The 12,150-nt window shown below is 41.7% G+C and overlaps 2 protein-coding genes across 3 annotated transcripts; both read left to right on the top strand.

Moving 5' to 3' along the window:
- Positions 1–647: 647 nt before the first annotated feature.
- RSL1D1 (ribosomal L1 domain containing 1) lies at positions 648–6,491 on the top strand. 2 transcript variants are annotated; one of them, XM_002197725.7, is made up of 9 exons: positions 648–801; positions 1,010–1,149; positions 1,795–1,933; positions 2,511–2,659; positions 2,797–2,898; positions 3,488–3,581; positions 3,666–3,794; positions 4,529–4,735; positions 4,978–6,491. In XM_002197725.7, the coding sequence occupies exons 1-9, from the start codon at positions 766–768 to the stop codon at positions 5,317–5,319; spliced, it is 1,338 nt and encodes a 445-aa protein (XP_002197761.4). In that variant the 5' UTR covers positions 648–765; the 3' UTR covers positions 5,320–6,491. The 2 variants fall into 2 exon arrangements, with proteins under 2 accessions (XP_002197761.4, XP_072791878.1); XM_072935777.1 differs by having other exon boundaries at positions 789–916.
- Positions 6,492–7,372: 881 nt separating this feature from the next.
- Positions 7,373–11,805, top strand: LOC105760548 (transmembrane protein 238). Its single transcript, XM_012577009.5, has 2 exons — positions 7,373–7,895; positions 10,462–11,805. The coding sequence occupies exons 1-2, from the start codon at positions 7,510–7,512 to the stop codon at positions 10,469–10,471; spliced, it is 396 nt and encodes a 131-aa protein (XP_012432463.5). The 5' UTR covers positions 7,373–7,509; the 3' UTR covers positions 10,472–11,805.
- The last annotated feature ends 345 nt before the right edge of the window (positions 11,806–12,150 follow it).

The raw sequence follows: 12,150 nt of genomic DNA, 5'->3' as shown, positions 1-12,150 counted from the left end.
TAAAATCAGGGATAGTCTTCAAAGAAGGAACCTGAAGAACATGCTCAATTCTTCCCAAGCATGATGGTGTACTGGGTGGCCAACTAGATGGGTAACCACTGTTCAGTTAACAGGGCTTGTAGGGCAGTACCTGAAGGCCAGTAATAAATGGAGTACTGCTGGGATTTATCCTGGGCCATGTTCTATTTAGTATCTCTAACAACGACCTGAAGTATAGTCACATCAAGTTTGCAGGGGGAATCAAACTTTGGACCAATCATTACCCTCATGAGCAGAGGACCTAGACAGGCCGGAAAGACTCGGCAACACAAACCCGTCAACACTCAAAAAAGGCAAACGCAAACCTGCATTTGGGAAGGAGCAGCCCCTTGCACAACACAGGCTGGGAAATAGCTGTGCTGTAAAGTGCCAGGAGCACAGCAGGCTAAACACGAGCCACCCCTGGAAGCAAAGGGAGCCAGCAGCATCCGGGGTTGGACTAGGAGAGCACCATCAATAAAACAAGGCGAGTCCGACTAAACGCTTTTCACCGTGAGGACACGGTGGCTACAACCCTCAGCAACCCGACTTGACCTCCGGCTGGCCCCGGTGCCGAAGCGGGATGAACTGAGGCCTCCGGAGCTCTGCCCAAGCCCGCTTAGCCCGTGACCGCGCTGGGGCGAAGCTGCCGCCGCCGCCGTGCGCAGGAGCGGAAGCGCGGACCGGCCCGCCCCGGAAAGCGGAGCGCGCAGGCGCGGAGCCCGCACGTGGCAGCGGCGCTGGGCCATGGCGGGCGGCAGGGAGCGGCTGGACCGGGCCCAGGTACGGGGAGCAGCGCCCGGGGGCTGCGGCAGCCGGGCAGGCGGGAGCGCAGGCGGGCCGGGCCGGGCTGGGCTGGGCCATGGCGGGCGGCAGGGAGCGGCTGGACCGGGCCCAGGTACGGGGAGCAGCGCCCGGGGGCTGCGGGAGCCGGGCAGGCGGGCCGGGCCGGGCTTGACCTGCGGCTGCTGCCGCTGTGGTGCCGTTGCAGGTGAAGAAGGCGGTGGAGGCTCTCTTGGCGTTCTCCAGAAGCAAGGCTAAGGGAGACGCGCTGCTCCTCAACGAGAGCGAGAGCGTCCATCTACTGGTGACGGTGTGGAAGGTCCCGCAGGTGGCAAAGGTCATCAGAATGTAAGACACTGATATCCGGTCGCATGGTTACAGGGGTTGCTCATGTCCTTTGGCTTGGAAAAGAACATTTGCAGATTCTGTGCTTAAGGGGTTTGACTGCCACGGCCTTGTCCTGGGAGCTTCTGTGCCGTGAATAAGAACTGCCGGGTCAGAAGCTGCTTTACCCCTACTTTTGGTATAATTGAAAGCTGGGCTGTGCCGTCTTTTTGCACAGAGAATACTGCTTCTGTTCGTTGCCAGTTACAGGGTATGTGCCTTTCCGTCCTTTAGCTTTGGAAAATATCTAGGTGTTACCTATTTCTAGATCTAGAAAATATCTAGAATCACCTTCTTTGTCTTGACCCACCACCAAATCATTAGTAATACTTGTTTCTTTTGAAAACCAAACCTGAATATTAATTAGAAGTCTTCTTTTAGACTGTAGCTGCACTACATTGAGAAAGTTTACATCCGTTTATCAGGACCCCTGTGGTAAGGGCTGCTGGCAGGATAGAGGATTGTGGTTTGTGTCTGACTGGAGCCATGGTGTTCCATGATTTCACTTTTACAGTTCTGTATGCTTATCAACTGTAGGTTTCACTGAGAATATTTAGTAGTTAACGAAGTATAAATACAGACACTATGCATCTCATATTCTTATTGTAGACCACTGCCCCATGGCATTCGACCAGAAACAGCTGACATTTGCCTGTTCACAAAGGATGAACCAAATTTATCAGCAGAACAAACTGAAAATTTATACAAGAAACTTTTACTCCGCAATGGGATCAGAAGTATTAGCCAGGTAAGGGAGGGGCTTGATATAATACAGTACTGTAATTTCTTTCCTTTTATACCACCAAAAGAATACAAGTAGTTGTTCTTTTTTGCTGTCTAATATTCTAATTCTCATTCACATACTCTAGTAAGATTTTTCTGACTACTCGAACTGTGGTGTTTCTATAACACAAAGTTTACTTGGAATAATTTTTTCAGTTTGAAACAGGATTTTTAGTAATCAGATACAATTTCTGATAAATGTTCAATATTTAGTTTGAGTAACCAACCGGGAAAACTCACAACATTTGATTGTTTATGCCACCAACAATAAAACTGTATAACAACTTGTTATATTTAACCTTGATTTAGATGTTATTCATGTACACAAATTCTGTTTTGTGGTGTGCAGTTACTATGCAAGAGACCCATATTTTTTGATTCTTTAAAACAGTAGGAAATTTATAATTTTTGATTGTGTTCAGCTTTCTAAAAGAATGCACTGTGACGGACTATCAGTTCTGCAGCTTTAATCTGTGCAGTTCTGAGAAGCATTTCAGGTTGCATTTTCAGCAGCAGGAACTAAACTGGTGCTTGTGTTGCAGATCATTTCATACAAAACCCTCAAAAAGGAGTATAAAATGTTTGAAGCAAAGCGGCGCCTCCTGAACAGTTTTGATCTCTTTCTGTCTGATGACCGAATTAGAAGGCTTTTGCCCTCACATCTAGGAAAACACTTCTATGAAAAGAAAAAGTAGGTCTTTAAACTTTGGAAATCCATTATTGCATTATCTTTTTTAAGATCAGATTCTTCTTAGTAATGGAGGAATTGGTTTTCTTTTGGGTTTTCTAATTATTTCCTTTTTTTACCCCTCTCCCTTTCTGTTTTAGGGCACCTTTATCTGTAAATTTGAAAGCCAAGGATCTTGCCAAGGAACTAGAAAAACATATCCAAGGGACTACACTCCCAGTTAACAACAAAGGGTGCTGTTAGTGAGTACAAATAAATTAATACATCACTTGAAGGATGGTTCTGTCTTAACTGTAGGAATTTTAAATGAGTTATTTTTATTCCTTTACTATGTGAATAAAAGATGTTAAGGGTCATTCCAAATGGGGGGCATTTTGAACTTTTACCTATATAGTTAAATTAGTAGTTCTACTTCAGTTTTACTGTGAAGCTGAAGGGTTTTGTCTCTTTACTTTTACCTAAGGAATTTCTAGGCACCTGTCACTGTCAAAGCGCATGTACAATCTTAGTTTTAATCTAATTTAATAATATTTTTGTATTTCCAAAATACTCCATTCTAATAAGATGTTTTCATGTACTGTGTATCTGAAAGGATCTGAATTGGTAGTAATGCTTTGTACTCTAAGGCAGAAGTTGCATATCCAAATATGGAAAGATGAATACAGGTCAATCCCTTCTGTTATCACAAAAGATTTTTGCAGTAGCCATCCCTTCTTTATGATTATTGCAGATAAGTGGGCCTTTTGCATTTCTGGGTATGCCTAAACTAAATAAGTGACTTAAAATAAGTTTATTTGCCCATATATAATTACTGTTCATTTCTTCTTTCAGTACAACACGCATCGGTCACACTGGGATGAAAGCGGATGAGATACTTGAAAATATCATTGCAGCAGCAAAAGTGATTGGTAACAAGTTACCAAAGGTACTGCTGATTGACTGCATTATAGACAAATAGATTCATACTTCAGCCTTATTTTTACATAATATACTGGTTTTGTTTTTGCAGAAATGGAAAAATGTAAAAATTCTTCACCTCAAAACACTTAAATCAGTTGCACTCCCAATATTTACTGCTAATATCGCCAACCTGGATGAGCTTGACAAAGAGCCACCATTAAAGAAAAATGAAGTAAAGGTAACCAAAATTTCTTCAAACTTTGCATAAACTAAATAGGTACATTTAGTTCTAGTTCTTTGTTTTCCTTCTGTGCATTGTTATGTTGGGTTTAAATGCGTTAGAAACTGATCCCAGGCTTTACATCTACTACTGGGTAGACACGCCTGCCTCAGTGCTTTAAATACTCAGTAACAATAAGAAATTGTGGAAACTCACAGGTTTTAAAGCAAACTGGAAATAAATAAAGTGTTCCTAGACCTCAAGGGACCTGGGATTCATTCTTAGAGCTTTGCTTCTATTGTTTATCTGTATTTGCCTTCTGAAAATACACTCATTAACGTATGTGGGTTCAGATTTCGCATCTGTTCTTTGTTGGTTAACCAGTGGCATCTGAATAATTCTCAATCTCATATATTTGTGTATATAGGGAGAGCTCATACTTGTTAAAAAACAATTGGCTATTCCTTTGTACTGTTTTGTTTATATTCATTTGTCTGAAATTAAATTTGGACCGTGCATATTCAACTTAGAGACCTTAAGGTTGACATTACTATAGTTATGAGCTATTTAAAATAAACTTCTGTGTGTAATGCATTTTTTCATATTTTATTCAATAGACCTGGATTAATCAACCATATGTAAAAGTCTTTAATGTTGCTACACCATATAATTTTTAACAACATTAAAACAATTATTATACATTTAGAAACGGCATGAGGATTTGTCTGAGATGTACTTCTGATTAATTCTAGAAGGCAAAACCCAAGAAAGCAAAGAAGACAGCTAAAAAACTGAAGCCAGGTCAAGTCACTGTGACAACAGAAAGTAAAGCTGCTGCTGGTACCCAGGAGCCTGTGATAAAAGAAAAGACAGAAATAGTCCAAGAACCAGGAGACTGTGATGATGAAGAAATTCCACAACTGGTGCCTATACAAACAAAGAGCTCAGCCGACATGGAGGTAGTTGTTGAATAATATTGAGAAACTTGCATTTCAGTTAAAACTAAAGATTTTGAATTGTTTAAATTGTTCATTGCTCCTTAGGGAACAGTATGTGTTAGCACACTTCAAGCAGACTATGGTGCAGTTCAGTTGAAAGTATTTGTCATTTGTAAAGGTTTTCACTGATCCTTCTTCCTTAAAAACAAGAAATATGTTTCTTGGGTGGAATGGTAATTTTTTTTTGTTTGTGTTAAATACAGAAAATGGGACCAAATCCAGAAAAACATGGCAATTTGGGCAAGAAATCCAAAACACCCCTTGGTAAGAGAAAGAAGACATCTCTCGTGGATACTCCAAAATCAAAACCTGATGTTACAGAAGAGTGTGCAAACTTACAGACACCATCAAAAGAGAAAAAAGCCAAGCAGGTCAGTAAGCCAAAGGAAGCAATAAAAGAAAAAGACATGAAAAAGGCTCCAAAAAAACCTGAAGCAAAGTCTTTTGCAACACCCAAAGCTGGCAAGTCAATACAGTCAGCGAGGAAGTCTTCAAAACCACAGAAGCGGGCACCCAAAAATGTGCGTGTGCCGCAGTCAGCGTGATCGTTGTTTATTGTAACATGTTTTGTATTATCATTCTATGGTCGATTTTCAGTAAACAAATTTATTGAAGTAAAATACCTTCTTAGGAAATCTGATCCCAAGAGCTTTTTTTCACCAAAATCTGTAATGACTTATTGGTTTCCTTCTAATTTACAAGCTGGTACAAATAAATGGTGATAGTACAAAAAGGTGATGACCCCATCACCTTTTATCTTTTGCTGGCCCAAAGCAAAAATTCTCAAATTTTTCAAGTGTCAAAGGGAAGAGAGGGGTGTATCCCAGAGAAAAAAGTCTGAGAAATCTTTTAATAAATGCTGTCTTTTTGAAGCAAGAAGCATGTGTGCCAAGAGCAGCAATCTGCATGTGCTTTTTAAGGTGAAAAAACTGCTATAGTTTTTTAGAAAATTGTTCAATATAATAAAGACAGGTTGACAGCGATTGGTGTTACTGCAGATATCTAACTTAGCAGCCTGATACCAAGCCCCACATAGTCATTTGTAGCTGTTTTTACCTAGGGTATTTGTGAGTTTAAAAGGCACCAACCATTTTGCTTTAACTGTATATATATTTTACAACATCAAGAAAATTGTTACCTTCAGTTTTAGGCTTTATTTCTGCTACCAGAACAGTTGAGAGCATTCCTGCATGATGGTCACAGAACTGTTCTTCCACCTGAAGAAAGCCAAAGGCTGTGTGAATTCTAGTTGTTCCAGCCAAGTGAACTTGTCCTGTTAAGGCATGAAAAATACTTACTTCAGGATTGAAGGGTGATATATTTGCAGTTTTATGCAACTGCCTAGTTGTTCTGTATATGATAACTTGTTTGTCCTTTGTAGAGTGAGAATATGAGGCAGATTTGTGTTGAAAAATCCTAGTGGTAAAAACTCCAAATAGGAAAATGGTGGTAAGAGACAAGATTAATCAACTGGAAGTAACTACTTTGTCATTGAAAAAACCCTACCTCATCTCCTTTTTATGGCACCCTCATATCAAGATATTGGCTACCTAGAAAGAAAGTGGGTGCTAAATAAGAATATGAAAATATTCTGCTTGATCTGTGGTGTCAACTTTGTTTGACCCTTTTGCAACCCTGCCTATTTGTAACTTTTCAACTATTTTGTGAACCAAAAGCTATTACAGTAATCCAAATAAACCAATAGCACTAACTGTTACTGGCAGAGTTTTAGCAGTATCATTTACTGCAAAGTATTTCCACTAAAATGTGGAAGGTACCTATTCTGTTAGGCCTAGTCCTAGTTCCTGTTGGCTTGATATTTCTAGTTACTGGAACAATGGATCATTAAATAAGATGTTAGATATCAGGCCCTTGTGAGAGCAGGCACAGGAGATCCTACATCTAAATACAGTTCTTGTGCTTGAGGATGTGGGAGTGTAAAAAGATACATATCAGGTCATTAACAAGGGTGAACTGAAATTTGTGTCTTGCCTTTTACGTAACTTTTACTTACCGAATTTTGCATCCTGCATTGACAACTTGTTCCCTGTTTGTCAACCTGAACTTGGATTCCAACTGCTTTTTCAGCCTCCTCAAGCAGAGTTAAAGGGGTCTATATGCATTTGTAGATGCACATTGTAACTGTCTTGCAAATCTCTACTGTCTGCGACCAGCTTGCCTCCCCTTGCAAATGCAGAGATGAGCGAAGTGGATGTTCATCTGCGGACCACTTTTTGGAGTGCCTCCCTTCTAGGGTGCCCGAGGTGGCACTGCCTCAGCTTGAGCAGCTGAGCGGGCCCAGCCGTGTCTGGCTCACCGTGTCTGGGAACGGTAGCGAGCGCTACTTGAAGAGAGGCCTCGGCTCCCAAATGCCATCGGTCGCTACGGATCAGCCTCCGAGCCCCACGGCGGCGGGCTGGGGGCTCGGCGGGGCCGGTGAGGGCGGCGTGTGCCCGCCTTCCCTGCGCGTGTGCCCGCCTTCCCTGCCTGCTGCGGGGGCGCGGCCCGAACCTGCCCTCAGGTGTGGGGGGCGCGGCCTGGGCAGCTCCTCAGCGGTGGGCGCGGCCTGAACCTGCCCTCAGGTGTGGGGGCGTGTCCCGAAGCTGCCCTCAGGTGTGGGGGCGTGGCCTGCACCTGCCGCGAGGGGAGGGCGCGGCCCGGCCCGGCCCTGCCCTCAGGTGGGCGCCGCCCTCGCCTCTCCTCAGGTGCCCGAGGCGGCGGTGGCGCCGCTCCCGATGGCGGCCCCGGGCGGGCTGGGCCGCTGCGTGGCCGCCTTCTGGCTGGCGCTGGCCTTCGACGCGGTGGGGCTGGCGGTGCTGCTGGCCGGCGTGTTCGCCGACGTGTTCTTCTCCGACCTGCTCATCTACGCGGGCGGCATCGGCATCTTCCTCAGCCTGGTCTGGTGGGTGTTCTGGTACGCGGGCAACCTGGAGGTGCCGCCCGAGGAGCTGCGGGATGACGTGGGGCTGCCGGCGCCCAAGGGCCGCGGGGACACGCTGCTGCGGCGGCTGGTGAACGGGCTCAGCCTCCGCCTCACGGCCGCGCTCGCCCCCGCCCGCCCCGCCGACCTGGAGCTGCAGCGCGCCCGGGGCCCCCGCGGCCGCCGCGCCGACCCCGGCAGGTGAGAGCCGGGACGGGAGCCCGGGAACGCGAGGGGAGCCCGGCTGTCAGCTCCGGCTTTGGCCACAGCTTGGGACAGCTCTCTTGCCCGACGTTCGGTTTGGCACTTATGTTAAACCACCTGCTCGCAGCTGCCACGTCTTAAATAGAAGTAGTGGGGAATCTTTCTCAGCTCAGGTGGTGAAAAAACGAGTGGGAAAGATTGCACAAATGGGATTAGGCGGGGAAGACGCTTCCTGTAGCCGTCCAAGAACGTAACAGGCGAGCCGGAGTGAAGCCCGGGCAGCGTGGTGGCATGCGGAGAGCAGCACAGGAGCCCTGGCGCTCTGAACTGGTCCTCACAGCAACCAAATACTGCCAGAAGGGGCCATTAACCACTACCCCGCATGAGCTCTTGGGAGGGGAAGCCCCCTTGTTAGCACCGTGAAATATTGCTTTATTGGAGAAAAAAAAGGTGAAATGCTGACTTGGTTTTAACTTGAGGGCAGAGCTGTAGGTAAGAGGTTGAAACTCAAATGCAGCTATCAGTTAAACTGTTTGTCTTGAACATCAGTCATCTAGAAAAGATGTGATGATACGTGTTGTGCAAAGGAAGTGTCTTGGTCCTATTTCAAAGCATGGTTGAAGAACATGAAGCTTTTCAAAAATGTTAATTTATATGGCATGTTCACTTAGGAAGAAAAGCATGCATAATGCCTTGAAACTGTGTGTAGGGAAAAAAGTCAAGCCTTCACTTCCCTATGTAAAATCCTCTATTGAAGGAACTGTAAACACAGTTTTGTACTGTTTGAACTGTTTGAGGATTCTAAACATCTTGTTGTTCTGATTCACTGTATACAAGATGAGCTTTTCCTGCTTCTCCTTGAAATTAAATTCTGAAGGCACTGTTGATTTACAGAAAAGTTCATGTAGAAATCATCTTCTTTCATGAAAGCTATGAAATTTTTCATGAGAGAAAGTTTTAACAGCAGGGAGATTGAGTATAGATAATTATTCCTTAATAGAAAACGTGTAGGAGGCAGGAAAGAACAGTAGCAACACAACTTTCAAAGATAGTTACTGCTCTTTAGTTTATTATTAACTACACCTGCAATTAGGCTGTTGAAAATGAGCCATTCTATTTTCAGACTTTTTTTTCTGAAAGGGGTCTAAAATTGGCAGGTCCATTTTTGCAGGGACAATATAAATATAAATGACTATGCAGAACCATTCTATCTAAAGATCATGGCAATTGCAGGTATTGAGCTCAATAGATAATCTGCTGTCTCTGAAGATACAATGTGTGTGCATGGATAGGTATTCTGTTTTAATGAACACCTAGTAGTGAAAGTTATCCACTTTTTATTTTTATCCAAATATTTTGAAATATTTCAAGTCTTATTTCTGATTGTAATTAGATTTTTATGTCCTATAGGGAGACATATATATACACACACACATATATATATATTGATTTAGTGCAAGATATCCCAGCATCTTCTGTTGCTACAGTAAACAATCTTCAGTAATGGTAATTCAGAAGGAACCAAAACCAAAACAGAGGGTGTACAGCAGTTATGTTACATATTGGAACATAAACTGCTATTTTACTTGCAAGGTGAAACAAAGGATAACAAATGGTTTCACCTTGAAAGATAATTTAGAGTTCCCTTTCGAAGTAAGTTCACCTAAAGTATCTTAGAACTTCTCATAAACAACAAGGAATCAGGTCATTCCTTGCTGATAGACCAAATCCTCTCCCCATCAGGAGATATTTATGAACTTAACCAAACGGGTTAAACATGTTTGGGCAGATATTGCCTGAGGAGGAAAAAAAATAGCACCACACACACACATTCAGAAAAAAAACCCAAAACAAAACAATCCTAAAATCAAACCACCAAAAAACAAACAAAAAAACCCCAAACATACTCTCTTTATTTTCATTTGGAAACCTTGAGCATTAATTTTTAAGTTGTGAAAGGAACATTCTACGTTGTTCTGATTTCCTGTTGTAAAAATTATACAGTAGAGAAAGGTGAGAATTCTCATGACATGGAATGTTTCTATTAAAGGAATAACAAGTAGATTAGGATCCTCAAGCCTGAAAAGAGATGCAGAATATAAAGTGTTCTAGAAGTCTATGCAGTCACCGTGGGAAAGGTATGAAGTGCTTGCCTCCCAAGGAACAAACTGTCATGTGCTATGCTATGTAATTTAAGTATGGGATTACTTGACATGGTACAGTGGGACAGATAAAAATTTACTGATTCAAAAATCCAAAGGACAAAGCAAAAGATATATGATAATATAAAGATAATATGTTTGGCTAAGGAAGACCTGGGGCAGTTGATATCCTGAGGAGATATTACTTGTGTGCCATATTGTTATGCCTTCATTGAGACATCACACTTGGCCACCACTGGAGAGGGGCTGGTGACTTAATGGATCTTTCTTTGGGTCCCAATTGGCTGTTCAATATGAGGAAAAGTACTTTTAAGATTGACTTTAAGTAACAGTTTAGAGTTATATGGCCATTTGTTCTAAGCCTATTTTGGAGTAACGTTTTCTTCATGTGTTACCTTCAGGATCTGTTGAAGACACGACTAATGCTGCCCCAAAAAGTGGGGAAAATGCTGCAAATTATGGAAAGAGATTCCTTACTCAAGACAGTAGGATTCTCTCATTGTGGAATCACCTCTGCAAGCATTGTGGACTCTCCATAAAATGGACACGTGGAGCCGTATCTCTGCCAAAAGCACCTATTTCTGTGTTGGACTGGATATGCTTTGAAATGGTGAAAAAAGATCCCACAAAATCTTTTTGAGAAGTGAGAGCTAAAGAGAATTGAACCTGATTCACTGAAATATCAGTGCAGCTTGTCTTATAGTTGGTTTTATTGTTTTGTTTCAATTATTATTATTTTAAATAACCTGAAAGGTTTGGATAAAAAGCTCTTGCACAATTAAAAGCTCTTGCACTGTTTTTTACCAATGTCTAGAAGTTAAACTTACTGTGAATTTTTATAATGCCAGTGCAATACTTTTGTTTGTAAGGGTGCTTTTAAAATGTCTACATTAAACTGTTGACGCAAAGCTGCAAATGTAGTAGAAGTTGTTTATAGTGTAAATACACAATTTATAGTGTCTGTGGTAAAAAGTTTCATTGTTATTCTGAAATAACCTGGAATCTGAGACTTTATAAGTAGACAACACCAGTGATGTTGGCATACAAGTACATTCTTTGTAGTTACAAATTATGTAATATGATGACACTTGGAAGGGTCATTTTTAGTCCAGTGATATTGGAAATTATTTTCCTAATGCTGAAGCATTTGAGAGAGGGAACATGACCAAAAGAAACCCTGTTGATTAACAAGTACCCCAAGGCATTGTAAAACATTAACAAACAGTACTTGGAAAAAGATTTATATTAATGCTAGTGATACCTAAAACTGTGCTAATGATAAAATTGTGTGGAGAATTTCCTCAGGAGTTCTTCTGGTTTTGAAGTAACACTAAGAGTTTGGTACCACCATCAGCAAATACTGGTAGGGCTTAAAAATTCAATGCACAATTGTTCTATGCCACACCTCATTGAATACTAAAGGTGGAATTAAGGAAAATATTTGCTAAGAACACTGTGGCTGTACTTCCTTATGAACTCTTGAAATTTCTTTCAGTGTTTTCTTGTAAAATTACTGGAGTAACTTATTTTCTTTGCATATTCTCATTTTTAAATGCTTTCCAAATGATCTATCTTTTAAGAAATTCAAAAGAACACTAAACTTGAAGATCTGCAATGTGATTTCTCCTTTACTATCTGCAGTTTTTAGGTGTATGCAATTTGTTTCCTGCTTTTAATGGAACTGCAATGTGACACCACTGCAGTGTTACAATGGCCTGATTAAAAAAAAACCAAACAAACCTGTAGATCAGTTTTCATTTGCAATATTTTTTTTCATTTCATTTTTTCTGAACAGAAGGAGATGCTTTTTCTGATTCCTCAAAGTGAATTATGAGATTCAGTGTTTAATAAGTGGAATGATTACTAGTAGCTATAAATTAAGCCAAAACTAATATATGTAGTTCACATACTTAGTTTGTGAAAACCAAAATTTTCTATTCTATTCAAGCAATAATAATTGCTACAGTGAATTGAGCAGGCCTTTGCATTCCTTGTATATGTATTACAATGTAATTAATCTTAAATCCATTATCAGTACTTAATGATTGTTGCATAAGATGGTAGCTAGGGTGCAATTTCACTCAAAAGTT

This window comes from Taeniopygia guttata, chromosome 14 (genome assembly GCF_048771995.1).
Source record: "Taeniopygia guttata chromosome 14, bTaeGut7.mat, whole genome shotgun sequence".
Classification (NCBI taxonomy): Eukaryota; Metazoa; Chordata; class Aves; order Passeriformes; family Estrildidae; genus Taeniopygia; species Taeniopygia guttata.
The sequence above is the reverse complement of the archived record's forward strand: the minus strand, read 5'-3'. Positions and strand labels throughout refer to the sequence as shown.